Here is a 26,437-nt window from a genome sequence, read left to right as displayed (position 1 = left end):
TGCAGCAAGGGCAAGTCTGGGTGCAGGTGCTCTCCACGTGGTTGAGAGATGCCAGCCTCCTGAAGGGCGACAGACTTTGGGCTGGGCTGGCTCTCAGCCTGCGCTGGACGCTACCCATTGGAAAACTTGTGGCGCTCACTTGGCCCTTGGGTGTGCGTGACAGAGGACCCAAGAGCTGGGCCTGCCAAGCGCCACTGGTTGCCAGAGATCCGAGCGTGCATGATGCCAGCCCGCCAGTTGTCATGTTGTGGCTGGACAGGTCACCCCGCAGGAGGGCCCTTCCGAGAAGAGACAGGGCAGGTGCTGTTGGTTTACAGGACCAGCATCTTTAAGACTCTGGCGACGGCTCTGTATTTTGTTCAGCCTTGCAAAATAATGCAGGCAAAGCAGGGTTATTACGATTTTGGGCCTGACCTTGGGGAAGTTGAGGGCAAAGCGAAGCAGGTGGTCTGAGGACTTCCCTGTGTGATGCGGGAAAACAGGGATTTTTACTCTTCAGACCGTTGACGTTCAGACCGGAGAGTTCTTTGTTGTGGGAGGCTTGACCTGTGCGTTGTAGGATGTATAACAGCATCCCAGCCTCTATCCACTATACAGATGCTGGTAGCACCCCCGCCCCCGCCAGTGGTGACAATCAGAAATCTCTCCAGCCGTTGCCACATTGTCTCTCCGGGGCAGAATGGCCCTTGGTTGAGAACAATTGACGTGAGACTGTCACAAGAGTGTCCTCATGTCGCCAGTGTTCTCATGAAACCTGCTGTTCCCTGCCTGTGAGTAGTTGAGGGGTTTAGGCAAAGGGTCGTGTGGTCCCCGTGCCCTAAGCCACTGATGGAAGCCCTGTCAATTGGGCTTTAAAGGGCATTCCACACCTGCCCCTGGAGGAGTAGGAGGGAGGAGGGAGGAACGCACGGGCATTGACTTGTGCCTGCTGGGTGCAAGGCAGTGAGTGACTGGCTGGGTCCAGAGTGCAAAAGTGGAGGCTGGCGGTTTCTATCTTTGGGGGCTTTACGAGACGGTGGGGGATAAGCATAGGAAATGACCGTGGGGCGGTTTGTAAATGGTGAGCAAAACAAGTTTCAGCTTCTGAACCCTGCCAGAAAGGCCAACTCATGTATCCACAAGTGGCGTTTCCAAGGTGACACTTTAGTTATCTTGCGTGTTGTGATGTAGGAGGGGGCCGGCCAGTGTGCGCAGAGAGTAAGCAGCCACATTTCAAGCACGTGCGTGGGGATGTTAACGTGTGTTCCTCCGCGAGAGAGAGAGTGCAGCGTGGGCACATGTGTCCTTCGTAAAGTTCTTTTATGGTCGATCGAAGCGTCCGAGTCAAAGACGGTCCTGTCGGAGAAAGATGCTTTTACTTCTGCATGTAGATTTTGCCTTCAGGATAACCTGGAATTTCCGTCCCAAAGTTCTAAGTGCCAAACCGATGGGGATGCAGAAAAGCTGAAGAGCAGTGATTATTGCATAGGGTGAGGAAAAACATCTCAAGTCTCCACCTCCTGCAAATTTCCCTTTCTTGTTCATCGATCCTGGGGGGATGTGTCAGGATTTTCCCATAACGTTGTTTGGTCAGTTAGGCGGTGGCTGGGTGCCTTTTGTTGCCTGTAGAAAAGGATCTGGGCAGAGAGGTCGCTTCTCCTTTCTCAACAAGAAGTTTAGAGAAGTCCAAACTTGGCAGGATAATTTTCCGCCAAGAGCCACGGACAGTGAGTCATTATCTTTGCCGGTTGAAACGAGAGCCGTGTGCAAAATTAGACAGGAATATTTAGAGAGTTGTCTTGCTCTGACAGTGGCATCTGGAAATAGTTCGTGCATTCCTGTCGAATAACAGCCAGGAACTTGGGGCCCGTGGAAAAGAGAGAGTGCAGTGGGGAGCACAGGGGCCCCTTTTGTCGAGAGTTGTATCTACAAGAGGGACGACATCCGCCGATCCTGAGGCGGGGCCAGGACCCTGATGCGTCTGGGGGCTTCTCCCTGCACTTTGCAAACCCGAGTGGGTACCCGCTGGTCTGTCGTAAGCGATATTGCTCGTTGTGGGGTTACAGACTCCTGAACCCTTGACCTTTTGCTTTGAGGTCAGGGGCCCATAGAATAAAGTCAGAAATGACCCTTTTTATTTTTCATACTTGGGCGTGATTTGTTTTTAGTGTGTGCATGTGGAGAAGATTCACGGGAGAGCCGAGTGATTTTCGCTCAGATTGACATTTCAGGGTGTAACGGAACAGCGATTGTGTTCTTGTCCTGAGAGCCCTAGACTTGCATGTATGTGTATGTGTGTGTGTTTTAAATGTCCTCCTATTCCCACCTGGGCTGGGGGAGAGGGGCTACATTTGGTCCACACCTGGAAAATCCTGTGTCCCTGCGGGTCAGTGCCCCTCCGTATCCTGTCCCTGAAGAAAAGCCTACCCTGCAATCTGGAATTTCCTCCTCATTGATTGGTTGACTGCCTTGCGCCTGGTGTTGGGAATATCAAAGTGAACAGCACTTGGGTCCCTGACCACAGGGAACTTGTAGTAAGGGGGGGTACAGATCCCATCTCACGGCCCTCCGTGTGGTTTAGATTAGGGGCTCTGGGGGGGGAAACTGTGAAGACTTTTTGGACAAGGAGGGTTGGGGGAGGGCTCTGAGGATGAGCAGGGCATCCGCAGGAAGAGGCAGGAGTTTGAGGGGTCAGGGGTCAGTGCTTCCCAGACTCTCTGTGGCAAAGGACCAGGTTTTATTTTCCCTCAGTTTGTTTGAGCGGTGCGTGCAAAGCAGAGTAAACATGACACACGATGCTGTTGCTGTAAAAGTTTCTAGGCGCTCACTCCTCTTACTGCATGGAGCACGTTACCCGTCCAAGACTCCTGTTTGAGTAGCACCCGTGGCTCCCTGAGCAGGGGCCGTGGGGTGGGTGAGTGCAGGCTGGTGGGAACAGTTGGGATGAGCTCTCATGTTTCCTGTTGAAGCAGCCTCTGTCCTCCACCCTCACGATTTGGGTGAGCTTGGGTGAGTTGGGTGAGTTTGGGTGAGTTGGGTGAGCTTGGGTGAGCTTGGTCAGCTTGGGTGAGCTTGGTGAGTTTGGGTGAGTTTGGTGAGTTTGGGTGAGCTTGGGTGAGTTTGGTGAGTTTGGGTGAGCTTAGGTGAATTTGGGTGAGTTGGGTGAGCTTGGGTGCATTTGGGTGAGTTGAGTGAGTTGGATGAGTTTGGGTGAGTTTTGGTGAATTTGGGTGAATTGGGTGAGTTGGGTGAGCTTGGGTGAATTTGGGTGAATTGGGTGAGCTTGGGTGAGGCAGAGTGGTGCTTCCACACGTTTTATCTCAGCAGTGGGGGTGGGGCCAGGAGGGCTTGGCGTTGCACTCCTGGCAATTTTCAGCTGACATTCAGCTCAGGCCAGAAAGGGTTGCCAAGCACTCCCGGTCATGAGTCCAGCTGCAGCCTAGGGGGCCCGGAGAGAGACAGAGAGAGAGAGAGAGAGAGAGAGAGAGATCGCTTGCTGCCTTGGTGTGTGCACAGTCTGGGGCACATGGTGCAGGGCCCAGCGGGGTACCAGCCCTCTGCTGCGGGAGCCCAGGGTGGCGTGCAAGCTGGTTCTGCTGGAGAGGACTGGGAAAGTGCCTTCTGTGCCCGGACGCCTAGGTGCTTGGCCTGAAGGACGTGTGTGTTTTCCCCAGGAGAGAAAAGTTTGGAGGCCGAGGCAGGGACAAAGGTCTGGCGGCTAGTGGGCATTGCCAGGGGGAGGGTGCCGGGTGGAAGCCAGGCCGGGAGCCCGCTGAGGCGGCTTGTGAGAAGCGAGGGCGGCAGGGTGGGGGAGGAGAGGTGCAATGCATAGGTTGAAGAGAATATAAATCTGTGCAGGTGGAGGTTCTAGATGAAGCGACTGGTTGGCCGCTGGCGGCTGAAGTTTCGGGAGGAGCTGTTTGGGGCGGATGGTGGTGTCACCGCTGAAAACAGAGTCCGCGGGAGGAGGGACAGCTGGTTTAGGGAAGGCGGTGATGACGGTTCCGGACACAAAGCGGTTGAGGTGCCTGTGGACTCAACTGCTCTTTGCTCGAAGATATAGTTTGTGTGCAATAGGCTCACCTTCCTCACGGGCTGTCGTGCAGTTTGACAACCACATAGAGTCACATAACTGTCACTGTGGTCAGGGTGTAGGACAGATGCGTCGGCGCCCACATTTCCCTGTGCCCCTTTGTCGGTGCCTGTGGGACTTGGGGGGATGATGTGGTGTGTGTGTGTAGCCGGGTCAGTTCTAGAACCGGCTCAGTGGTTGAGATGGCCCGGGCCGAGCGCAGGGATGCACAGACCTGGGCCAGCCCGGGGAATGGTGAGGGTTGGTGGGGGGCACGGGGGGGGAGGGTAGGACCAAGCGTGGGGACCCCCTGAGCTGGGTGGGAGGTGGAGGAGGGACCGGTGTAGGCTGCAGAGCTGGAGCGAGATGTGGGAGTGCATTGTGGGGACCAAGGAAGGGTTTCAGGGGACAGTGAGGGCCCGGTAGGAAACAGGGGAGTGGTGTTAGCTGAGCCAGGTGGCCTGAGGCATCCGGTGGCCGTGATGGCTGTGGAGAGTGTTGGGGGGAACTGGGGTCCGCTGAGCGAGAGGAGGCTGGGGGGGGGGGGGAACGGGAGGCAGTCAGCAGGGCGATCTTTATACTTGGCCCAAGAAGGCTGGGGGAGCGGGTTTGTGGACTCGAGCGGGACGGTTTCAGTGCAAGGAGAGAGTGAAGGCGACCGCACTCGTAGGCGGGGAGAGCGCTCATGGAGGAAGGAGGGGGAGCTGGGCAGGGAGAGGGGGTCTGGGGGGTGGGAGATGTGGGCCGGGGCTCACAGGCAGTGTCCGGGAAGCAGGGAGGCAGCTGCGGAGCGGGGGAGGCCCTGCGCCTGGCGGGAGGGGCCGGGGGTCCCCAGGGTCGCCTGAGGAGCAAGGCAGGCGGGTTGTGCCTCGTGCGTCAGGGCCCCGCTCCTGCCCGCCGAGGAGGTGCTTGTTCTGCTGGGCTCGCGAGTGTGTGTGGTGTGCGTGTGAGTCCCTTCAAGCGTGAGTGCATGCGTGTGAGTATGTGTGGATGTGAGTGCACGAGTGTGTGCATGTGCGAGTGTGTTAGTGACCGTGTGTGTGGTGTGAGTGTGCACGCACGAGTGTGCACGCGAGTGTGAGCATGTGTGTGCACGTGTGTTGGTGACTGTGTGGTGTGAGAGTAAGAGTGTCACTTGGAGTGTGAGTACACACGTGTGGGTGTGAGCGCACGTGTGTCCATGTGCAAGTGTCTTGTGGCTGTGTGGTGTGAGTGTGCATTCACAAGTGTGCACATGAATGCGAGCATGTGTGTGCACGTGCAAGTGTGTTGGTGACTGGTGAGAGTGTGTACACGAGTATGCATGCTTGTGAGTGCAACCATGAGTGTGTTCATGTGTGTGTTGGTGACTGCGTGTGGTGTGTGCATGCATGAATGTGCGTGTGTGTGTGAGCGTGAGAGCACGAGTGTACACGTGTGTTGAGTGTGAGAGCATGTGTGTGCATGTGAGTGTGTAGGTGACTGGTGTGAGTGCGTGTGCACAAGTGTGCATGTGTGTGAGTATGCGAGTGTGCATGTGTGAGTGTTGGTGACCAAGTGTGTGAGAGTGCGTGTGCACGAGCGTGCGTGAGTGCGAGAGCACATGAGTGTGTGCGTGTGTGTTGGTGACTGGTGTGAGAGCACGCACACGAGTGTGCATGGTGTGCGAGTCAGCACTTGAGTGTGCACGTGTGTTGGTGACTTGTGTGAGGGCATGTGTACGCGTGTGCATGTGTGAGTGCGAGCGCATGAGTGTGTACATGTACGAGTGTGTTGGTAACTGGTGCATGTCTGTGTGAGTGCGAGCACGAGAGTGTGTGTTGGTGACTGTATGTGAGTGTGGTGTGAGTGCGCGTGCAGGAGTGCGAGTGGGTGTGGAGGAGAGGCAGGGAGGTGTGTCCTTCCCGGGCTCAGTACTCATGACCACACCCTGGGTGGAAGAGGTGTGTGTTGGGAGGAAGGGGATGCCCCTTCTGCCCCTGGGGGACGGCGGGTCCCCGCCCTGGCGCTTGCTCCGCCCCTCCAGGGCCTAGAAGGGTGGGCACCGGAGTCGTCCTGCGGTTACTCTTCCCAGACCCTGTCGCCCCCGGTTTTCAGAGCGGGCCTGCGCTGAGCTGACCCGCGGTCGGAGTTACTTCCTGCCTGGCCCTGCGCCGGGGCGGGCTGGAGGGCGGAGGTCCCAGAGGTCCCAGCCCGTCGCCCTGCGCCCTGCAGGCGGTTACCATTTGGCAGGTGAAGCCCGTGGCTCTGGCTCGCGATCGTGTTCACGGCCCACATTTGGGAAGCATCCTGCCGGCACCGCGTGGAGCCCAGCGATGGTGGGGCGGGCCCACCGTCTCCCTGCTTCCCTCTCGATTTCTCCTGAGCAAGGGGTGAGGCAAGATGGGAGCAGTCGGGCCCCCATCCTGCGCTGTCGCCACCCCTCCCGGGGCTCGAGTGCGCACCAGCAGCAGTCACCCTCCCCTCTGCCCCTCCCCTGCCCCCACCCTGCTAGACTGGGATGCCGCTGCTGCCAGCTGGGTGGCTGTGCCCCGGGGGTTCCAGGGCGGTGGTCGACGTGGGTGTTTACCCGTGTGCTTGATGACGGGGCTCCGCAAGTGAGGGGGAACCCGGTGCAGACCAGTGCTCGCCTCTGGGGGTGGAGGAGGCGCCAGACCCGGTGGGGAGTAGAGAACTGGGTGAGAGGGCTCCCCTCTGATGTGGGGAGGGAGATGGGACAGGGACACAGAGTCACACAGGCCTTCTGGAGGCCACCCGAGGCCATCAAGAGATGAGGGTGGGGGACGACCCCCTGCAGGGTTTGCCATTCTGTCAGGACGGGGAGGATTTGGGCAGAGCGGGTGGTATTCCAGGGGGAGGAGGAGAGAGCAGCACACGGAAGTAGGAAACTGTGTGTGTGCGTGTGTATGCGCACACGTGTGTGCGTTGGGTCATCCTGGCAGACACCCTGGGGTGTCGGGAGCGACGGTGAGAGGTGAGGCTGGGAAGGTGCCTTGGGGTCTGCAGTGGAGGGACTGGGAGGCCAGGCCAGGGCCTGCGGCCTTACTTCTGCAGCCAGAGGAGAGGGGACATCAGTGAGGTGACTCAGTCTCCCCCTGAGTATGGTTGTCCGTCTCGAGTTGTTCCATGTCTGGGTGAAGTCCCCAGTTTTAAAAAGCACTGGGGATTTTGGGGCACCTGGGTGGCTTAGTCGGTTAAGTGTCCGACTTCGGCTCAGGTCACGATCTCATGGTTCGTGGGTTCAAGCCCCGCGTCAGGCTCTGTGCTGACCATTCAGAGCTTGGAGCCTGCTTCGGATTCTGGGTCTGCCTCTTCCTCTCTGCCCCTCCCCAGCTTGTGCATGCGCACGCTCTCTCTCGCTCTCTCTTGCTCGCTTTCTTGCTCTCTCGCTCTTTCTCTCAAAAATAAATAAATGTTAAAAAATTAAAAAAAAACACTGAAATTTTGCATGCACATCTTGTGCTGGTGTCCCTTTCTGGGCTGCGTGTAGCATGTGGAGGCGTGTGCTGGGTGGCAGTGTGGCATCTGAGGGCCACGTACCCAGTGTCTCCTTCTGGCTCATACACACCCAGAGGTGGACTTCAGTGTGGGGCCTCTTTCTGCCATTTATGTCTGAGACTAGAGCACGCCTGCCTGGGTGGCCAGGCTCGCTGGGCTGGTGCTGGTAAGCGGACGCTTAGTCCAGGTAACCCGGGAGCTTTCCGGAAGGGACAGTCTGGCCAGATGGCCTTTGAGAGCCCTGCCAGCTCCGGGATTTCTATGACTCACGATTTCCCCAACCAGGTGGACACGCTTTTCAGGGCATGAACCTTGCTGTGTCTCCGGGAGAGTGACTGGATTTAAAACGTTGACGTATTGATGCAGGGACAGATTTCTTACCTGCTTCTGTCTTAGGCCCCCGGGCAGCAAGGAAAGGACGGGAGCCTGGAGTCAGGCCAGTGCGGGAGGGCCAGCACCTGACGTCTTTGGGGCTTTGGGGAGATTTCTCCTGCTTGTCGAGCTTTCTCTCCCCAGCAAACTGGGACGGCCTCTCGCAGGGTTGTTGTAGGGCAAGGAGTGTATTTCATTGAAACAGGAAATGTGGAGTGGAGGTGTTGTGACAGATTAGGAAGACAAAAAGTGATGAAAAGCATTTTGAGGGGCACCCGGGTGGCTCAGTCAGTTAAGCGACCAACTTTCGGCTCCGGTCACGATCTGGTGTTGTGTGCGTCGGGTTTTGCGCTGGCAGCACGGAGCCTGCTTGCGATTCTCTGTCTCCCTCTCTCTCTGCCCCCTCGCCACTCAGGCTTTGTCTCTAAAAACAAATAAACGTGACTTGGACTTAGTGGCACCCCAGGCTGTGCACAGTGCCTGGCACGTAGCCGATGCTCGATAATGGTGTGATGTTGAGCCCAGCCTCGGAAAGGGCTTGCCGAAGACTGGGGCACGTTTACGCTGAAAGCCGGCAGGATGTGGTCGTCGGGAAGGAGAATGTATTTTGAGCGGCTGTGGGACAATCCAGGTCCTGACACTTGGTTGGCACTCGGTGCTGTTTGTGGGGTGACCAAACTAATTATTTCAGAAGAATGATCTGGACGGTATTCTAGAACCTAGCCGGCCCCTCTTCCCGCCCAACCGTTTGCCTTTTTAAAAATAGCCGCTGTATGAGTGTCCTGCGACTGCTATGACCAATCATCACAAACCCACCAGCTTAAATCCCTGCAGATCTCGCTACGGTTCTGGAGTCAGAGTTTCAAAACAGGCGTCAGGGTGTAAGTGGCCCTTGATTTCCCGTTTCCCAGCCTGTGGGGGTGGCCTGTGGCCCTTGGCTGTGGCCCCTGCCTCACACGTGCACCGCCGAAGCCCCGCTTCTGTTTCTCTCGTTCGACCCGCGTCTCTCCCATAAGGACCCCGCGAGGAACTGGGCCCATCTCGATAATCCCCCATCCTGTGGATCTTGAGCTGAGTCCCATCTGCAGGTAAGGTAACCTAGCCCCAGGTTCCGGGGACCAGAGCGTGGACACGTCTGCGAGGCATTCTTCAGCCTGCCACGTGTGACCACAGCCCTTTAAATTGCTGAACTCCCTTTACAGGGAGCTCCTCCACCGCGGCTCCGGGCCTCCCCACCTAGGGTCCCGTCCACCTTCCCATGTGACGGGGCTTGTCCTCCGCATCTTTGGGATCAGCCTGGGTGTCAGGGTGGGTGGATGTCTGAGAGGCGCCACTCCGGCGAGGGGCTTAGAGAAAAGGTGTGTGTGTGTGGGAGCCGCGACTTACCCAGCAGGGCAGGATCCGGCCAGCCCCGGAGATGAGGGCAGCCCTCAGGCGCAGAGTCAGGTTAGGGCTGGATCAGGAACGCGTCCTTGAGTAAGTGTGGCGCTCACACGTGCAGGGTATGTCCTGCGCAGAGTGGACACCGTAAGGATTTATGCCGTAACTTCCAGGCGAGAAGCAGGTTTTAGGGGAGGTTCAGGAACAGGCCTGGAGGGGCCTGGCTGGTCAGACAGGGCTGACTCCCGGGCCCGGACGCCGGCCTCACAAAGACAGTGCCCTTCCGTCTGCCTGGCTGGTGGGGGCGTGGCTTAGATGTGCAGGTGCGCCCCGGCGGGCTTGCTTGCCAGGGGGTTGGAGCTCCCAGGGCACAGGTGCAAGTGGATGCTGGGCAGGGGGCCCGGGTCCTGACCGTGGCGCCTCCAGCCTCAGGCTCAGGCGGTGGGGCCTATCCTGTTTATACTTCAGACGGTTCGGAGCCGTTTGAGCAAGGCGTTAGCGTGGTGAAGGGGATTTGGGGAGGTTATTCTGGAGGTAGAGTGAGCTCACGGGGATCAGAGGGCCCCCCACCGTTCCTCCCATAAGATACCAGCGAAAGCTTCCCTTGCCATTTTCTCCTCTAGGAGTGGCCTTGACCGTGCCAAGGATTGCCAGCGGGTATTTATTGCTAGCGCCCAGGGGGGCTGCCGGCTCGCTGGACGGCCTCACAGTGCAGCATAGATGAGTCCCACTAGCCCCGGGAGAGGGTGACACCGTCCTTCCTGAGTCAGACGTGACCCTGTACCCGGCCTGAGAGCCTGGACGTGGATAAACGGGATTGTGCACACTGCTGTCATTCAGGCCCTTCTGGTCTCACTGAGGCTGAACTTCGTTCTGGAGGGCCTCTGGGGTCACAGGGATAAGTACCTACTGTGCGTCAGTCACTTGAGGCCCTGAGTGCCGTGGCGTGGATTACTTAACCCACTCCTCTCGAGAGCAGATGGGGAAGCTGAGGCCCACAACTACCCCGGAATGGCTTGGGTCAGCCGTAGAGTCAGGATTCGAACCCAGGGCACCCTGCTCCGGAGCGCCTCGACTGGTCCCCCAGCACCATATCTGCCATGAGCATTGTTCTCATGGTTTGTTATTTTTTAATTTTTTTTGAGAGAGAGAGACCAGCCGTGTGCTCACAAGTAGGGGGCAGAGAGAGAGGGGGACAGAGGATCCGAAGCAGGATCCATGCTGTCAGCACAGAGCCTGATGTGGGGCTCAAACCCATGAACCCATGAACTGTGACATCATGACCTGAGCCGAATTCAGATGCTTAACCAACTGAGCCATGTGGGTGCCCCTGTTCTCATGTTCTAAGAAGAAAACTTTGGTGAGCTTTTGGTCAGAGAACGAAGTTGCTGTCCATACCCCATGCTTGGCAGGCGGGTGAATAAAAGCCCTGTGTGCAGTAGGTCACATTTGCTCTCCAGAAGGAGGGGAATCCCTGTCCGTCCCCCCACCCCCGTCTCCATCCGTCATCCCCCCCCCCCCCCCCCCAGTGCTTTGGAGCCCTGGGCGTGTGTTGGTTCCTTGACAGTGTTGGGTTTCTCTCTGGGCTGTCACCATTGATTGGAGGGGGGGCTTCTGCTGCTGCTTTTAACAGCCCCCCCGTCCCCCCGTGACTGCCTTGGGGCAAAACAGGGAAGCCAGAGGCCATCTTAATCTCCCAGTGGGCCGGGAATGGTTCACAGTCTAAGATGTGAAAACAGTCTTCTGCTTGTTTCTTCCTCTTCCCTGTTAAATGGGAATGTCATTTCAGAACTGGACACGATAATAGCACTTACCTTATAAAAACGATTGAGGGAATATCGTAGAACACTTAGCGCACAGCCTGGCGTATAATCGACTCTCTGTAAATGGCAGCAACTGTAGTTACCACGTTGTGCTGGTTTTCTGCTTCTCCCAAAATGAAAACATTTGGGGACCTGGTGAGATTCACTGGAGGGGAGCGTCAGTCTGCCGCTGAACAAGCTCTTGTGTGCGTGAGTGCAGCGTGTGTACTTTCTACCAGTTGCAAGGAAAAGCCCCAGGGTCTGGAAGCTTTTGAGGGACATGAAGTCTTTAATCCAGACGATAACTCGGGGCCCCGAAACTGACTGCCTCATGACGCACAACTGTGCTGCGCCGTCCAGGGGCTGTGGGGCCAGACCCACGTGGGGTCCATGGTGAACGGGGCAGGGAGCGGCTTGCCGGGAGGCCACCACGCCTGCAGTCAGGGGCTCCGTGGGCTCCAGATGGACGCAGCGGTATACATCCCCGTCTGCCTGTGTCCGTCCCGCACGCCCCCTGAGCCCCACCACCTCTCAAGCAGGCCCAGGGCCGGCCTGGCCAGGGCCCTTGTTAGGAATTCCCTTGCCGGAATGAAGGACGATTAGATGGGTGCGTGTCTGTCCACTCGGGCTCAAGCTAGGGACTGACAGTGGCTCTTGTTAGGGTGAGGCGAGGGGGTGCAGGGGCACCTGAAAGGGCAGGAGGAGGGAGAGGAGACGCGGAGGCAGTCACCCTGACAGACTCCTGCACCCCCGCCCCTGGGCCTGACCCTTTGTGGCAGCACTCAGGCCGCCCTGTTGGGGGCGCCTTCTTCCGGCTCCAGCCCCCGGGGGGGGGGGGGGGGGGGTGGGGGTGCTCTGCAGGTGGGCTCTCTGTGTCTGGTGAGTGAGCCCATCCCTTGTGGTCAGGGGGGATCCGCCCCAACACGAGCCTTGTGGGGCGGCTCTGAGACAACTGTGGGGACCTTTCCAGAGTTCCTGGGACACTGGTGGTTCTGATTTACTGTTGTCCCAGAAGAGGGGTCAACAGATGTTCCAGGAGGGGCTTTGTGGTCCCTCGATCTTTCTTACAACTGTTCAACTCTGCGAGCCGTAGACAGCACACAGATGAATGAGACGCTCGTGTTCCAGTAAATATTTATTTACAAAAGAAGGAGGCGGGGTCAGATGGGACCAGGGGTCGTGCTTTGTTGGCTCCTCACCGAGAAGGACCCTCGTCATACTATGTGTCCTAACTTTTGGTTCAGGAAAATATGGTCGCTGCCCTTTATTCTAAACTAGGATCCCGGTTTTGTGGGGGGAAGTACCCACTTTTACCGCGGGGGCCGGCACTAGGCCTCCTGCCGACCCGTGTCCCCACCTTCTGAGAGCGGTTGAGCCTCGTGCCCCGGAGTGGGGTGTCCGCGTTCCCCGCTCCTGGCGGCCAGTAGGGCCGTCGTCTCCTGCTGCGGGACGAGGGCTCACAGGCCGTAAGGACAGCGTCCGCCAGCTGCTTCGGCCTCTCGGGGACGTGGAGCGGTTCCTTTACACTTTTGCGTGCCTGCCTGCGTTTTTTAGTTTAAGCAGATATTTAATGTTATTTTCATATCGTTTATTTTCTACTGTAAAAGTCGTGCACGTTCTTTGTAGAAAATTTTAGAAAAAAATGAAGGCTGAGACTGTTTGGATACCTGCATTTTTTTCACGTGGGAAGTTTTGGTAAACTTTCCTCTTTGTCCGTAAAAGCCCTTCCGTGTGGCATTCCCAGTGACCTCACAGCATCCCGTGTCACGGTTTTAGCGTCTTGGTTTACGATCTTGTAGCCGAACTGCCGCATGAATCCGTTTTGAAGGGGGTGCAACGTGCCGAGTTTTGGCAGGGTTCTTGCATAACTACCAGGACGGGGTGGCCAGCGAGGAGAAGGGGGGGCACTTCCTGGTAGGCGTGCAGGTCTGGGGACTTCCTGAAGTGACTGGCAGCTGTGGGGACTGGGTGGCCCTGATGGCCTGGCCCCTGTTGAGAAGGCCGACTGTCCAGGCCTGGCCGCTGTTTTGCTCTGCCTCGTCCCTGGTTCACCTGCGTGGGTTCAGTTCCAGCACATCCGCTGTTTCGGAAGTGCCTGGCGACAGACCCTGGGCGGCTCCTCACCGGCCGGAGGCCCGGAGCCCCTGAGGTGTCCCGTACTGAGCACTGGCCTCTGGGGTGTGGCCGCAGACGCTCATGGATTTGGGCTCCCAAGTTTCGGTCTTCCCCTGCCTTGCACGTTCCTCAGGGTCCCTGTGGGGACAGTCGCCTGGTGTTTCCCTTTTCTTAGGGTAAAAGAAAAAAGAACAATTTCAAGCACGTAAAGGAGCTTTTCGGGGCCCGTGCAGGCTAGAAATGGACAACGTTCGTGCCCAAAGTAGAGCTCGCTCTTGGCTGGGCCAGGGCAGAAGGTCACTGGTGCCCCCGCCCTGGGGCCTCCCAAAGAGGCGTGCGGGAAGTGACAGTCAGTGAGGGCTCTGTGGCTCATTGCCTCCAAGCTCCTCCTTTTCAGCTCCTTGAGGCGGTAACAGGAAAGAAAAGGGCAGGTGGAAGGTTTCCACCGAAGGGCGAGGCCAGACTTTGGGGGAGGGGCAGCAGGGAGAAACTTGCACGAAGGACCTGTTTTCCGCCTTCCCGCCTGGCCTTGGCGAGGGCCACCTGTGCCTCCTTTCCCCTCCGGAGCAGGGCTCCCGGGTAGGCGTCCAGCACCAGCAGCACCTGGGAGCCTGTGAGTAATGCAGGTCTCCAGGCCCACCCCAGATTTACAGGATCAGAAACAGGGGGCGGGCCCAGCTGTCTGTGCTTTAACAAGCCCCCCGGGACGCTCCGATGCCCCTTGAAGTGTGAGGGCCCTGCCCCAGACCAGGCTTCTCAGGGACCGGTGATTCCGAATCTAGATTAAAGCTTCAGCACGTGTGAGCCAGTCCCACAAGTGGCAGCCTTGGAGGGACAGCTGAGGTCATTCTCGTTAACATATTTATTACCTGCCTACTCTGTGGAGCTCAGAGCTGCAGACCAGGAAATCGGAAGACTGGGGTGGTCCTTGCCCTGCTCTGGCTGACAGCCCCTTAGGGGAGGGGACAGTCACTGCTACTAGGACTGATGGGGAAGGGCGGAGGCGGAGGCAGGGGTGGGGGGCGGGAAGGGCACACTGGGGAGGGTGTCCCAGAAGAGGTGATGTTTGGGCTGAGTGCGGTAGGAAGAAAGTTCGACCGCATCCCATGCTGAGGCCGGCAGGAGAATTGGGTTGACCCCATTGGGTCAGTGAGTGGAGGGAACAAGGCAAGAGAAGCTGGGGTTGTGGGGGTGGGAGCTGGCAGGGCCTAGGGCAGGGGGGGCAGTTGCCCTGGGGGAAGCGGACAGGGAGGTGGGAGAGGTGAGGATGTAGGAGACAAGTGTGGGCTGGGCAGATTCCTGCGGATGGGCAGCCCGGGGGTGGGGGTGGGGGTGGGGGTGGGGGAGCCCAGGTTTGGATGTGCTGGGCTTCATGCCCGGGGGACATGGGGGTGACAGGGTGACATCTGAGGCAGTTGGACGTGCTTCACACGTAACTCCCCAAGACAAGCGCTTTCTGTGCAGCTTACTTTGGGATCCACATACCAGCCACCCCGAGGCTTGGGGACAGCTCAGGGCGGTTTGAGGCCAGCAGGGGGCGTGTGCCGCTCACGCCATGCTTTAGAGCCGCGAAGGGGTCCGGCACTGGCTTGGTGAGCCCTCACCCTGTCTCCGGCCCGCTGTCCCCTCGAGAGGAGAGACGAGTGACAGATGGCGAGTTCTGGCTCCGAGGGGGGGCTTGGGGTGTGTACGAGACCCCCCCGACACTACATCCCCGCGTGCAGGTCCCGCGTGGGAACGTGCCTTCGTCTGCTTTACGGCTGTCGGGATCGCCTGTTCGATTCACCTTTTCCCCTGCTGGCGCGTCTTGTTCTGTCTGGCCAGCTAGGCATCGCCTTGTGGTGTTCTTTAGTTTTGGAGGCCGGATTCGAGGGTCCCCGCTCCCTGGCAATTCCCGGCGAATGTGTGGGAACACCCGAGGCTGTTCTCCACCGTGAGTGAGGGAGTGTCCCAAAAGCCGTGGGGAAGGTCAGAGGGTGAAGGGTCGGTAGGAGAATTCTCGGAGCTTGAGGGCCCCACGTCCAGGGAAACTGCCTGTGTTTCTTCAGCCTCTGTCCCTGGGGGTGCTGAGCTGCGTCTGTTCGTGTTCCTTCTCTCTTTAGATAATAGTCTATTTACTTCCTGTAATTAGCTAAATTAGTTTAGCACGTGGGGACCAGAAAAGGGTCTCCTACCGAAGAGGGATGAATTGGCAAGTGTCGGCGGCCGTGGCGGAGCTGGGACCCCGTGTCCCTGCTCCTAGGACCGTCTCTGCTGGTCAGTGGCCGCCTCTGCGCCCGACCCTCGTGTGTCAGCCTCAGTTGGTCTCTGTGCCCCTCATGGGAGTGCCTGCGTGGCACCTGGCCGTAGGCGCCCGGGGCAGGGCAGGCTCACCTGGGGCCTGCAGGGACTAGCCCAGGGCGCTGGGAGCATACCTTCCTGAACGTGCGATGGAGAACTAAATGCCTTTTTGTTCTGGCGCTGGTCCCCAGTGGGCACCCCGAAGGGGAGTGCCGCCCCGCCACTGCTGCCTCCGTCTGCCCACCCGGCACTTTGGCTGCCCCTTCCTCGGGGGAGAGGCCCTCTGGGGCACCTGGCCGGTAGGCAGAGAGCCGGCCGCTCCTTGCTACGCCCCCTCTGGGCGAAGTCAGAAGCCCCTCTGGAGCCTGGTGGGCTGAGGGCTCCACGTACTTCAGATGGAGTCCTGGTGCAGATGAGGCCTTAATTGGTGTATTAAACATGTTTGGCGGCTTTTGCTTTTATTTACGATCGTGATGAAAATGCCTCCTGGTGTAGCTGGTGCCTGTGCGTTCCGAGAGATTGGGTGGGGGGGGAGATTGCAGCACATTCCGGGTCCCTGAATTCTGAGTCACGTTGGGATTCTGGTGCCCGAGATCCATGAGACCCACTTTTTAAAAACCAGAAGGTGAGAAAAGTTCTGGAGAGATCGTTCTTTTTCCCCACTGCCCGTGGAGAGTAGACACTGCAGAGCTTCCGTGGTGTAGAGTAGGGTGTGACCGGCTCACTTTGGGAGCGGCGGGAGGGTGGGGGTTGGGGGCAGCCCCTGCATGTTAAATAAATATGTTTGTCAGAGCAGCCGCGGGCCTGGGCTGCGTGTTTGAAATCCACATCCACTTGTGAATCTGCTCACAGATGAGCGTGTGGACTTGAGAAAAGCAGGCTTTGCACCACGGCGAGCAGGAAGCTTGTGTCTCTGTGGTGGTATCTCCACCCCGATGGGGCCTGCTGGCCAGGTGCACGCACCTGGCACCCGTCGGGACCGCCCTGGGGACGAGGGCGCTGCCGTTTGCACCGGGAGAAGGCACAGCCAGTCCTTTCTAATGTGTACTGTTCCTAGATGACTTTGTTTTCCTTTTTTGAAGGTAGGTTGTGTGGGACTAATAATGTTAGGAAAATACTGGAAGAGACCCTGGTTACTTACTCCTACCTCCCGAAGGCAGGAATGTAAACATTTCTGGTCAATTTATGTCACAGTTTTTCCTTAGGAATTGTTTTTAATGCGTCACTGTGCAGTCGGTGCAGTCCTGGCCCTTTGGGGGGGCCGTGAGGACCGGGCTCCAGGGGACCCCAGGCCTGTGTCTGCAGCGCGCAAGGCTGGGCGTGGCCTTTCCAGTTTGAGCCTCCGTCGGTGCGGTGGGCCAGTCAGCCAGCGCAGGGCAGACCTGCCCCCTGTCACTTCTCAGCTCTGCTCCACAGAAGCTGTCGTTCGTGCTTGTGACTTGGATGAATCAGGCGGAAGTAACTTTCAGCCTGGAAATGAAGTCTGAATTAAATAGGTCTTAGGAGGGTCTGTGGAAGATACGGTATCAGCAGACAAGGTGAGGTTTTGGAATCATCGGAGTCTCTGTCCGTGGGAGGCTCTGCTTTGATTATCTGGAGGTGAGCGAGGGGTAGGCCTGTTTGGGGGTGCCCTTGGGGCAGTGGGGTACGGTGGATTCCCTGGGGACACCCTCAGGGGTCCTTCTGAACAGATGTGGCTCGGGCCTGGCCTCCATCCACCGTTATGGGTCCCTAACTCTCCTTTGGAAACTGTTCCTCTCACTGGGGGCTCCTCCATACGTGGTGGTGACTCAGGTGTGGCTGTGTGTGTCGGGGCTGGGGCCAGGGGGCTGGCAGTTTGAGAGCCAGCACCGGCCACGTGAGCTCTCCCCACGCCTGGACATTTGGTCTGTGGGACTCACCCTTGTTTGTTCCCATAAAGAGCAGGATCCCATCAGAGCCGGGGGTGTGAAATGGCGGCAGATGATGGGCCCGGCTAGCCCCTCCCCTTTGTCTCTCTCAAGGGTGCGGTCACCTTCCAGAAACCTCCTTGGCTTTGATGAGGGTGCAGGCATTTGTGTCCGAGCAGGGCCCTGTCCCTGAGAGGGTGCCTTGGAGCCAGCAGGGCGGCTGTTTGGGGAGGCCGTGTGGCGTGGTGGGCACAGAGCAGAGGAGGGCCAGGGTCGGACTCCAGGGCCACCACTCGGGACACCAGGCAGGGTAGTTAACTTCCCTGGCTTTGGTTTTCTCCTCTGTGAGATAGGCAGTAATGCGTGTGTCACCGGGTTGTTGACAGAATTGGAAGAGACTGAGTGTGGAGAGCCCCCGGCCGGTGCCTGGTGGCTGCTGTCCGTTGAGGTGGCAGGACGGCAGGCGGTAGCAGGGCAGCTCCGCGGTCCAGGCTCCTGTGCGCTCGTGGGTTCCTCTGGCCGTCACTGCGGTTCTCCTTCCAGATGCACGTAGCTGTAGCCTTCCCACGCTCAGGGGAAGGTGCGTCCCTGCGGAACTCCCCGCGGGGGTGGGGGGCAGCCAGCCGCCAGGCCCCAGAGCCGTGGCCGACTCCCTGGTGGGTGCTCTCGCCCGACCTTCCCTGTCCGTGCTCTCCTGGGAGAGCCCGCGGGCGTCTGTGCGCCCGGCCCCGCGTACTGGTGCGTCTGGCCCTTCCCAGCTCCTCGTGTTTGTTCGAGCAGGGCCCCCGAGCAGGGCCCCCGGCCTCTCCTCTCCCGGTTCCCATCTTCTCTCCGAGACTCCTTGCTGGTGCCAGCTCCTCCCGGCCGGGCCAGAGTGCTCCTCGGCTGCTTCTCTGAGGCCCCCTGCTGCCCCTTTCCTCTTGGTGGCTCTTCCTCAGCCCCAGTGTGTTACCAGGACCCTCTCCTACCCCCTCCCCCCCCCCCCCCCCCCGCCCCAGCACGCAGCCCCTCCAGGTTTTAAGAAGTACTCGGGTGATTGAGAGCATGTGCCCCTTGCGAAGCACCACCGGGGACGGGGACCCTGACCAGCGTTAAACACGTTTTACACTGTGTCCGAGTGGAGAAGGGAGAGTAGTGCGGGCCCACGTGAGGGGGCCGTGTCACACGGGAGTCCCGCCCACAGTGCGCTTTACTGGCTGTGCCCTGCTTCTCAGGGTCCCCTGGATGGACCGCCCTGGGGCCTGGACCGCAGGCGTGGCTTGGTGAAGAGTCCAGGGTGAGGGTGGGGAGGGGGCAGCCCCTGAGGGCTTGGGTCGGGCGCCCCGGGCCCTACGGGGAGGCGCTTTGGGGGCGGACGCTGCCTCCCCAGCCTCGTTTGGGTCCAGAGGACCGAGCACTGGACTGAATCTGTGTGTCCGGCTTCAAGTCCCAGTGGTGCCACTCGGTGGGGCAAATCACTTGGCTCCTTCGTGCCTTCTGCATCTCACGGGGTGGCTGTGGGGTCCCCAGTCCCGCCTCCACAGAGCCTTTCACTCTGCCCAGGGCCGGGCCAGTGCGTGGTCGGGGGTCACCCAGAGCCGACCTCGAGCCCTGGCCCTCGCTCGCTCTCTCCCCTCCGGCAGCCTGGATCGGGGGTGGGGGTGGAGTGTCACGTGGAAGAACCAAACCCCCCCGTGGCCTCTGCCAGAGTGCGGGGTGGAGTTGCCCTGTGGGAGGGTGACCCTGGGGGCAGTGTGGAGCACCCCCCGACCGGCCCGCTCTCTTCCAGCCCTGAGGATGACTGCCATGTTGGGGGACGCCATCATGCTGGTCAGAGGCCTTGCCAAGCTGGCCCAGGCGGCCGTGGAAACCCACCTGCAGCACCTGGGCCTCGGCGGGGAGCTGGTCCTGGCGGCCAGGGCCCTGCAGTCCACTGCCGCGGAGCAGATCGGCCTGGTCCTGGGCAAGGTGCAGGTAAGGGGGGGCGCTGGGGGGTTGGGGTGGCTGGGAGCTCTCAGGGAGATGGGGGGGTGGGGGCGACCCGGGACGCGGCGGGGTGGCCAGCTCAGGTGACCGGCTGCCCTTCCGGGTGTGGTGGGGGCTCCCTGCGTGACTCATGCCCCCAGGTAGTTGTAGCTCAGGAAGCTTCACGGAGAGGGGAGAGCACCCGTGGACGGTGGCCTGCACACTCTAGTCAGACCCTGATTCACCGGCCCGCAGGCCCAGGCCCGTCCTGAGGGGGCGCCAGTGCCCGCCCGCCCCCCCCAGGCCTGCGTTCAGTTTCTGGGCCTCCCGGACACGCTGGGCAGAGGCCTTTTTAATTTCGGAAATTAGAAAAGTCACAAAGTGACTTCTTAAGGGAGGCAGTTTATGAGACCAAGCACCCTCTCCTGGTTTACCCGACTTTCGTTAGTGCTTTTTTGGTGGGTCGGTTCTGGTGAAGAAGTGGGGGGAGCTGTGTGTCGTGCCGCAGTGTTGAGCTGTCACGTGGCTCCTCCCACCGCGCCAGCCGGGCCACAGCAGGGCCACAGTCGGGCCGGGCTTCCCTCCTCCATGTGCGGGGGGCCCGCTCCGTCCCAGGTGCCAGCGGGCACAGCCCACCCCCCTCTTCCTCACCGTCCTGCCGTCCCGTGTGCCCCGCCCAGAGACCTTTCTTGTGCAGGGGCACAGGCAAAACCGCGTGTGGGACAGGCGACCGTCCCCAGGGTTTGCGGCCGCAGAGCGCTGTCCACCGGGCTGGCACCTTGCAGGGCACCTAGACGTTCCTGGCGCCCGAGCGGATGGGGAGGCAGGTGTGTACGGCCGTGTGGGCCTGGAGTTGGGCTGCAGAGGGGGTGCGCTGCCACCTCCGTCCGTCCGTCCGTTTCTGTCGCGTGGTTGGCTGGCCTTGTGGACAAAGGCCACTGCTGCTCCAAGCTGTGAGGCTGTCACAGCCCCCAGGGCTTTGGTCGGGACTTTAGGATTCCCAGCCTCCAGCGGCATCCCTGAGGGTGGGGTGGGGGAGGTGTGGCGGTCCCACCACGGAGGGGACACTGACCGAGGTGATGGCCCTCAGCGTGCTCCTGGTCTTTCCCGAAAACTCAGATGTCGGTGTCCCCTTGCCTCGGGGGGCCTGGCGGGCCGGGTAATCCAGAAATGCCTGACCCTCTAGTCCTTCAAGGGATTTGTTACCTTACTCGCTGAGCAGACACTCGGGGGAGAGTTATGGCACTTAGGGCAGGAGGATGCCCCACCGCTGTGGCTCCCGTGAGCCTGCCCCGCCCCCTCCCCACCGGGCTTGCCCAGCACTGACAAGTGCTGTCTGGCGGTGGCAGGGTGGCCAGCGGGGCCAGCGATCCCCGCTCCGCCACAGGCCAGTCGCCGGGCCTTTACCAGATCAGTTCCGTTCTCCCGGCCTCAGTTTCCCATTTATGAAATGAGAGCGACGGCGTCATGGCCGGTCTCTCTCCTTCCCCGAGGGCACGGCTTCCGTCCTCAGACCCCTCCGTGTCCCGCAGGCTGAGGTGCAGCTTGGCGGCACCTGCAGGCACCATGTGCGCCCCACGCCCTCCTCTGCGGCCTCGGGGCATCCCTCCGCGCCGTCCCCCAGGAGCCCGTGCTGTTCCCCGGCCTGTGGCCCACACAGCTCTGTGACTGTGCGCAGCCCTGTTTCCAGATGAGCAAGTAGCAGGGAGGGGTCGGGAGGCCTTCCAGGCCACGCAGGGTTCTGACGTAGGAAGAACCTGGGCCCGCAGCGTAGTCTCTGTGACGGCTGCGGGGAAAACGTGGCGCCTCCCTCCTCGCCTGCCCTGGACCCGCAGCTCCTGGGGACAGCGGCCAGCGCTGTCCTGGGGACAGAGGCCAAGTGCCTCTTAGAGGAACGGCCGGGCCGACTTGTGATGGCCGCGTCTGCGGCGAGATGCTGGCCGGGTGTGGCGGGTGGACGCCGTCCTTGCACGGCCCTCGCCAGTCTTTGGTTGGCCTTTTACTTCTCAGAGCTCTCCCCGTCCGTTGGCCTGGCCCACTCCCCAGAGCCCTGGGAGCCCCTCCTTAGCCCTGATTTACAGGCAAGGTGCCCGGCAGGTGCTGGGTGGCTGTGTGCCCACCCCCTGCCCCCCCAGGTCCGCGGAGCGGAGCCTGTGTCTCCGGGCTTCCGGGCCGGGGAGGCTCGCCCCTGTGGAGCCGGCTGAGGCTGCTTCCCGGAGCATGCTGTCCTGTGCGGGGGTGACACAGGGGAGCCTTGGGCTGGCCTCCTCCTCTCACTCCGCTTTTGTTTCCTGCAGGGTCAGGATCGGCGTGAAGAGCCATATGCCGAGGGCTTCGATGACCCGGAAGCAGAGTTCTCTGGGCCTCAGACCGCAGGGGCCCCCACGGATTTCTCTGCGGCCTCCTCCCCTGACCGGTCGCCGCCTCCACCCTGGGACCAGGCCGGCAGTGAGGGCCCAGCTCCTGCCTACGTTGCCAGCGGACCCTTTAGGGAAGCCGGGCTCCCGGGCCAGGTTGCCTCCCCTCTGGGCACAGTGACTGGGAGGCTCTTTGGAGACCCCAGAGACCCACTCTCTGCCACAGGCCTTCGGCGAAGGTTCTTCCACCAGGACCAGTCCCCCATGGGGGGCCTCACCGCCGAGGACATTGAGAAGGCCCGGCAGGCCAAGGCTCGCCCCGAGAGCAAGCCCCACAAGCAGATGGTGCGTCCCGGACGGGCCCTCGGATGGGGCTGGGGCGGCTGCCGTCCACGGTGGTGCCGGTGGTGGGCCCTCCTCCGGGGACACCCCTGGATGTCGTGCTCTGGAGTCTCCAGGAGCACAGAGGCCCCCTCTTGGTGGAGCGGCTGCCTTCGGGGGTGGAGGGGTTCTGGGGGGGCAGCGTGAAGCCCCGAAGGGGGTCCTGTCCCCGATCGCCAGTTCCGTGAGGTCTCTCTCCTTGCTCCCTCTAGCTCAGCGAGCGGGCTCGGGAGCGGAAGGTGCCAGTTACACGGATTGGGCGGCTGGCCAACTTTGGAGGTAAGGTGGCCGTGTGCCCCCGTGCCACCTCACCCGCCCTGGCATGCCAGCCCCGGCTGAGCGGGGCCACCGCGGGGCCTGCGTGGAGGAGGAGGACGGTGGGGGCCACAGGGGTCCCGGGGAGGGCGTCGGCTCCTGCATTAGCTGTCCCTGGCCCTTTCCCTCGGGGGATGACCCAGTGACTGGATTCCTCCTGCCCCCACTGTGCCGTGAGCTGCTCGGGCCACGTCTGGGGACGGTATCTGCAGCATCTGCCACTCAGCCCCTCCGCAAGTGGGGGCGGCGGGGGGGCGGCTGGCGAGGAGAGGTTCCTCACGGGGCTGGTTAGTCCCGGCAGAGTGGTGTTTGCCCTGACCCGCCGTGCCTGCGGGTGTCGCGGGTGCTGTCGTGAGGCCTGTGGAGCCGGGAGCTCCGAGAGTAGTATTGCATCGGGTACGCCTGCGCCGAGGGGACGGCCTTTCAGTGAAAGGTTGTGGCGCTTGCACCTGCTCTGACGCCGTGCTGTCATCTCCAGTACTTCTTTCCTGACCCGGGTGAGGGCTCGCTGCCGTGTGTCTGAGCCGCGCCCCGCTCGCTCTGCGCTTTGCTGGGCTTCTGCGTCTCCCTCCCGACACTGTCCATCATCCACGCTGTTCTGTCTCTGCTGCCTCGTGTCCCGGAGATGCCGTCCTAGTTCTCCCTCGGGGTTGGCTCCGTGCTCCTGGAGGCGGACCCGCGTGTGGGCTCTCACGCTGGCTGGCTGTCTTCCGAACGCGCAGAGCCCGCCGCCTTCACTGGATGGAAGTTTCTCCGCGGAAGCTTTCCTTCCATCGTTGCTGTCTTAAAATTTGGCATTTGCTGTTCCTCAGCTGCTCGAGGATCTGGCAGAGCATCGTCTGACTTTCGGGACGGAGTTACTGCTTTATCTCCTTTCGTGGGTTTGCGTTCAGCCGGTGTTTCACGGAGCGTGTGACTTCTGGGGGGCCGCTACCAGGATGAGTTTGGGAGTCCCTGCCCTGGGGGCCTCCGGCGGTCCTTATTCCACAGGAGACCCAGCGCGGCCCCTGTGTTGTAAGAGGCTGTTAGTCGGGGCGGGGCGGGCAGTGTTTGTTCCTACCGAAGTATTGAATGGGGCCCCTCGTCTCTCCCCACGAGTCTGAGGCCCGATCTGTCCCTGGTCGCTCTGTAGTCTTTCTCTCGAGCCCCCTTCCTGCCGCTCCAGATGGGGCTCGCCACAGAGGCTTCCTTTGGCTGATGGGTTTTAGACATGGGTGATCCTCTCGTGGGAGTCTTTGCGGGTGACGGTAGTAGAGGGTCTGTTCGGGGAAAAGTGGTCAGACTGAAGGGTGTGGCGGTAAATTAGAATGTGCTGGAAGGCCATGAATTCCTGGTGAAAGAGGCCGAAGCCAGGCCCTCCTGGGTGGAGGGCAGAGAGGCAGCCTCGGTAAGACCGGGTGCGAGGCTCCCCTTGGGTGGGGGGCGGGTGGCCAGAGGCAGCCTGGGTTGAGGTGAGGTGAGGTGAGGTTCAGGTCTTGGAAGGTGCTTTGTGCCATCAGAAGCCCCCGGAGCCCTCACTGACAGCTGCCGGGATCTGGAGCCGTCCTGGGTGTCCGAGCGCCAGAGGTTGGCCCACGGCTGTGATTCAGGGAGGCCCGTGTTGTTGCCCAGCACTCGGCAGCTCGTGTTTCGGGCTTCGAGGGGGTAGGATGACAGCAGAGAGGGGGCGGGTCTGGGAGGAACGTGCTGTTCTGGCTCCAGAGGTGACTTCTGGGCCTCCTCCCTCCCCGGGACGCGTTCACGCCGTGCGTTTCGACCCTTCAGTGGGTGTGACATGAACTTCGTGGGTCAGGCCCAACATCTGAAAAACAAGTGGAATGGAATTGAATAGAAGACCGTCAGAATTAATGGCAGAGATTCTCAGAACCGTACGCGTTGCAAAGAGCCATTTTGTCCAGAGGTACAAGCATTCTATTTGTGTTCCTCACCGGGTTGTGAGGTGTGTGGTTTCCTGGTGGGTCATTGTCTGCACAGATGGAGGTAACACTCCTCTTCTTTGTTTCTCTAGAAAGCACTTCCAACCTTTTTCCCCTCATGGGGCGACAGGTGGACCGGCAGGTGTGGGAATGTTTTACAAGGGGACATGAAGGAAGGGGACTCCTATAGACCGGAAGGTCGGGTGCTCAGCTAGTGGAGGTGGAGGGCAGGGGCTGTGCCAGCCGTTCCGATGCCGAGATGGGGGTGGGCGTCCTGGGTCCAGGCCGGCTCTGGGGTATCATGGCTAAGATGTGGGCAGTAGGTCCTGGTAAAGAGTGATGATGGGAAAGATGGGTTCAGATACCAGATTTGGGGTCAGAACTGGGCTTTATGCCGTTGTAATATCTGGGTTATAGTTCCAGCCCTGCTTCCTTGGGACCTAGGTTTTCCCTTCTATAAAATCGGGTTTTTTGTTTTCGTTTTTGTTTTTGTTTTTGTAAGGAGGGGGATAGAAGAGGAGATAGGGTAGGAGTCAAGTTTTTAGGAGAGGCGATCTGACCCAAAATAGTAAATAGGGGAAGGGGAACAGGAGAAAGTGTGGTTCAAGACCTCCCACACTTCAAGAGGGGTCACCAAGCTATGTTCCAGATTCTTTTCCTGGTGCAGAACATTTGTCAGAGATGCTGTGGCTATTTTTATCTGTACAAAAAGTTTGTCAACAATAAAACCCCAAGAGAACATGGAGAAGGCAAACATTATATATACACAAACCAGGCCACCTAGAGGTCACCCAGTTAGCTTTTCGTGAAGTCCCGTCGAAAGACGGGAACTGGGGGGGGGGAGGGGGCGGCAGCGATTGGAGAGACAAGAGCCCAGGATCAGACACACATCACCCCCCGCCCCGTGTGTTCTGCTGCATTTGCCCCATCCCAGATCAGTGGCATAGGTTCGTGGTGATCTCACGGCTTGTAAGTGAAACCTTCTCTTCTCCTTTAGCTCCCACGGCCCCGGGCAGCGCTGCCGCAGGGCAAAGTGCCAGCTCTGGGTACCACGAGGGAGCCGTGGCTCATGGTCTCTCTGGAAGCCAATGAGAAAAGCCCAGAATTTATAAAGGTTAGGAAATTTAGCCTTTCCTTCATGTACCCATCCCTGGGCGGCTCAAGATGGGTCCAGAGGGGGTGAGTTTATTTTTGACATAGCGTGAGCAGGGGAGGGGCAGAGAGAGGGGGACAGAGCGTCTGAAGCAGGCTCTGTGCTGACAGCAGAGAGCCCGATGCGGGGCTTGAACTCACAAACTGCGAGATCATGACCTGAGCTGAGGTCAGATACTCAACTAACCGAGTCCCCCAGGTGCCCCAACAACTCATCTTTTTAAACACACACCCACCCCTGCTGTGCATGGGAGGCACAGCCCAACCCACCGAAGGATACATCTGGCATGTAGAGTCCCCTGCCCCGGAATTAGAAGCCTGAGCAGGAGTCCTTTATCACACATGTGGGCTAATTTGGCGTCAGCTGGTGCGGCCTCGCTAACCTTCTGGTACCCCCTTTCCTGTTCAGACCCAGTTTCCAATCTTCCGGTAGAAAGAGATCAAGTCATGGGGCCACGGAGTGAAATCCGAGTCTCCCCCGGAGCAGGGAAAACGCAGGAGCTCCGGGAGGATCCTGGGGCAGAGACGCTGGCTCCAGTTGGCAAAACGGAGGTGGTTCATAGGCTACGCCCTTGAAACGGTGGTTCTCCCTGGTGATAAAGCAAAGAGTGTTCCTGCTGGGCAGACCCGGAGCTGTCCCCCACTCGCCCTTGACATTGCTCAGAACGCAGTGCAGGAAGGAGGCCCTCAGGGTAAAATGCACAAGAATATGACACCAGAATATCGATATCACGAGACGTTAAAATGCACAGGACCCGTCATCGGCACGCCGCTGGTGCAGCTGGCATCCTGGAGGAAGGGGGCCCATCGTGCCGTCTTCCAAGGGAGCGAACAGATCAAGCTCCAGCGGCCCACAGGGGGTGGGAGTCAGCTTAGGAGCAGCCCCTGTGCCTGCGGGCACTGCCCGTCGCTGGGGCGGGATCCCCGCACCTGGAGCCAGAGGAGACCAGATGTGGAGAGGCCCCGCCTCACACCCAATTCCCCCCCCCCCCCCCCCCAGAGTGTG

General features: G+C 60.0%; 1 protein-coding gene across 3 annotated transcripts in view; it reads left to right on the top strand.

Annotated features, from left to right (window-relative positions):
• Positions 1–26,437, top strand: part of COQ8A (coenzyme Q8A) — a 39,853-nt gene that overhangs the window by 686 nt on the left and 12,730 nt on the right. For 2 of the 3 annotated variants that reach the window (XM_086694401.1, XM_086694403.1), the window contains exons 2-4: positions 19,135–19,319; positions 21,608–22,012; positions 22,261–22,327. In XM_086694401.1, coding sequence (XP_086550527.1) covers positions 19,143–19,319; positions 21,608–22,012; positions 22,261–22,327 — 649 coding nt within the window. In that variant the 5' untranslated portion in view covers positions 19,135–19,142. Of the gene's footprint in view, positions 1–3,526; positions 3,689–19,134; positions 19,320–21,607; positions 22,013–22,260; positions 22,328–26,437 lie in introns of those variants that run through there. The other variant, XM_086694402.1, reaches the window with a different exon arrangement.

The sequence above is a fragment of the Puma concolor genome, chromosome E4 (genome assembly GCF_028749965.1).
Source record: "Puma concolor isolate L17-30 chromosome E4, mPumCon1.1.hap2, whole genome shotgun sequence".
Taxonomy (NCBI): Eukaryota; Metazoa; Chordata; class Mammalia; order Carnivora; family Felidae; genus Puma; species Puma concolor.
Note: the sequence above shows the minus strand (reverse complement) of the source record. Positions and strands in the feature narration are given on the sequence as shown.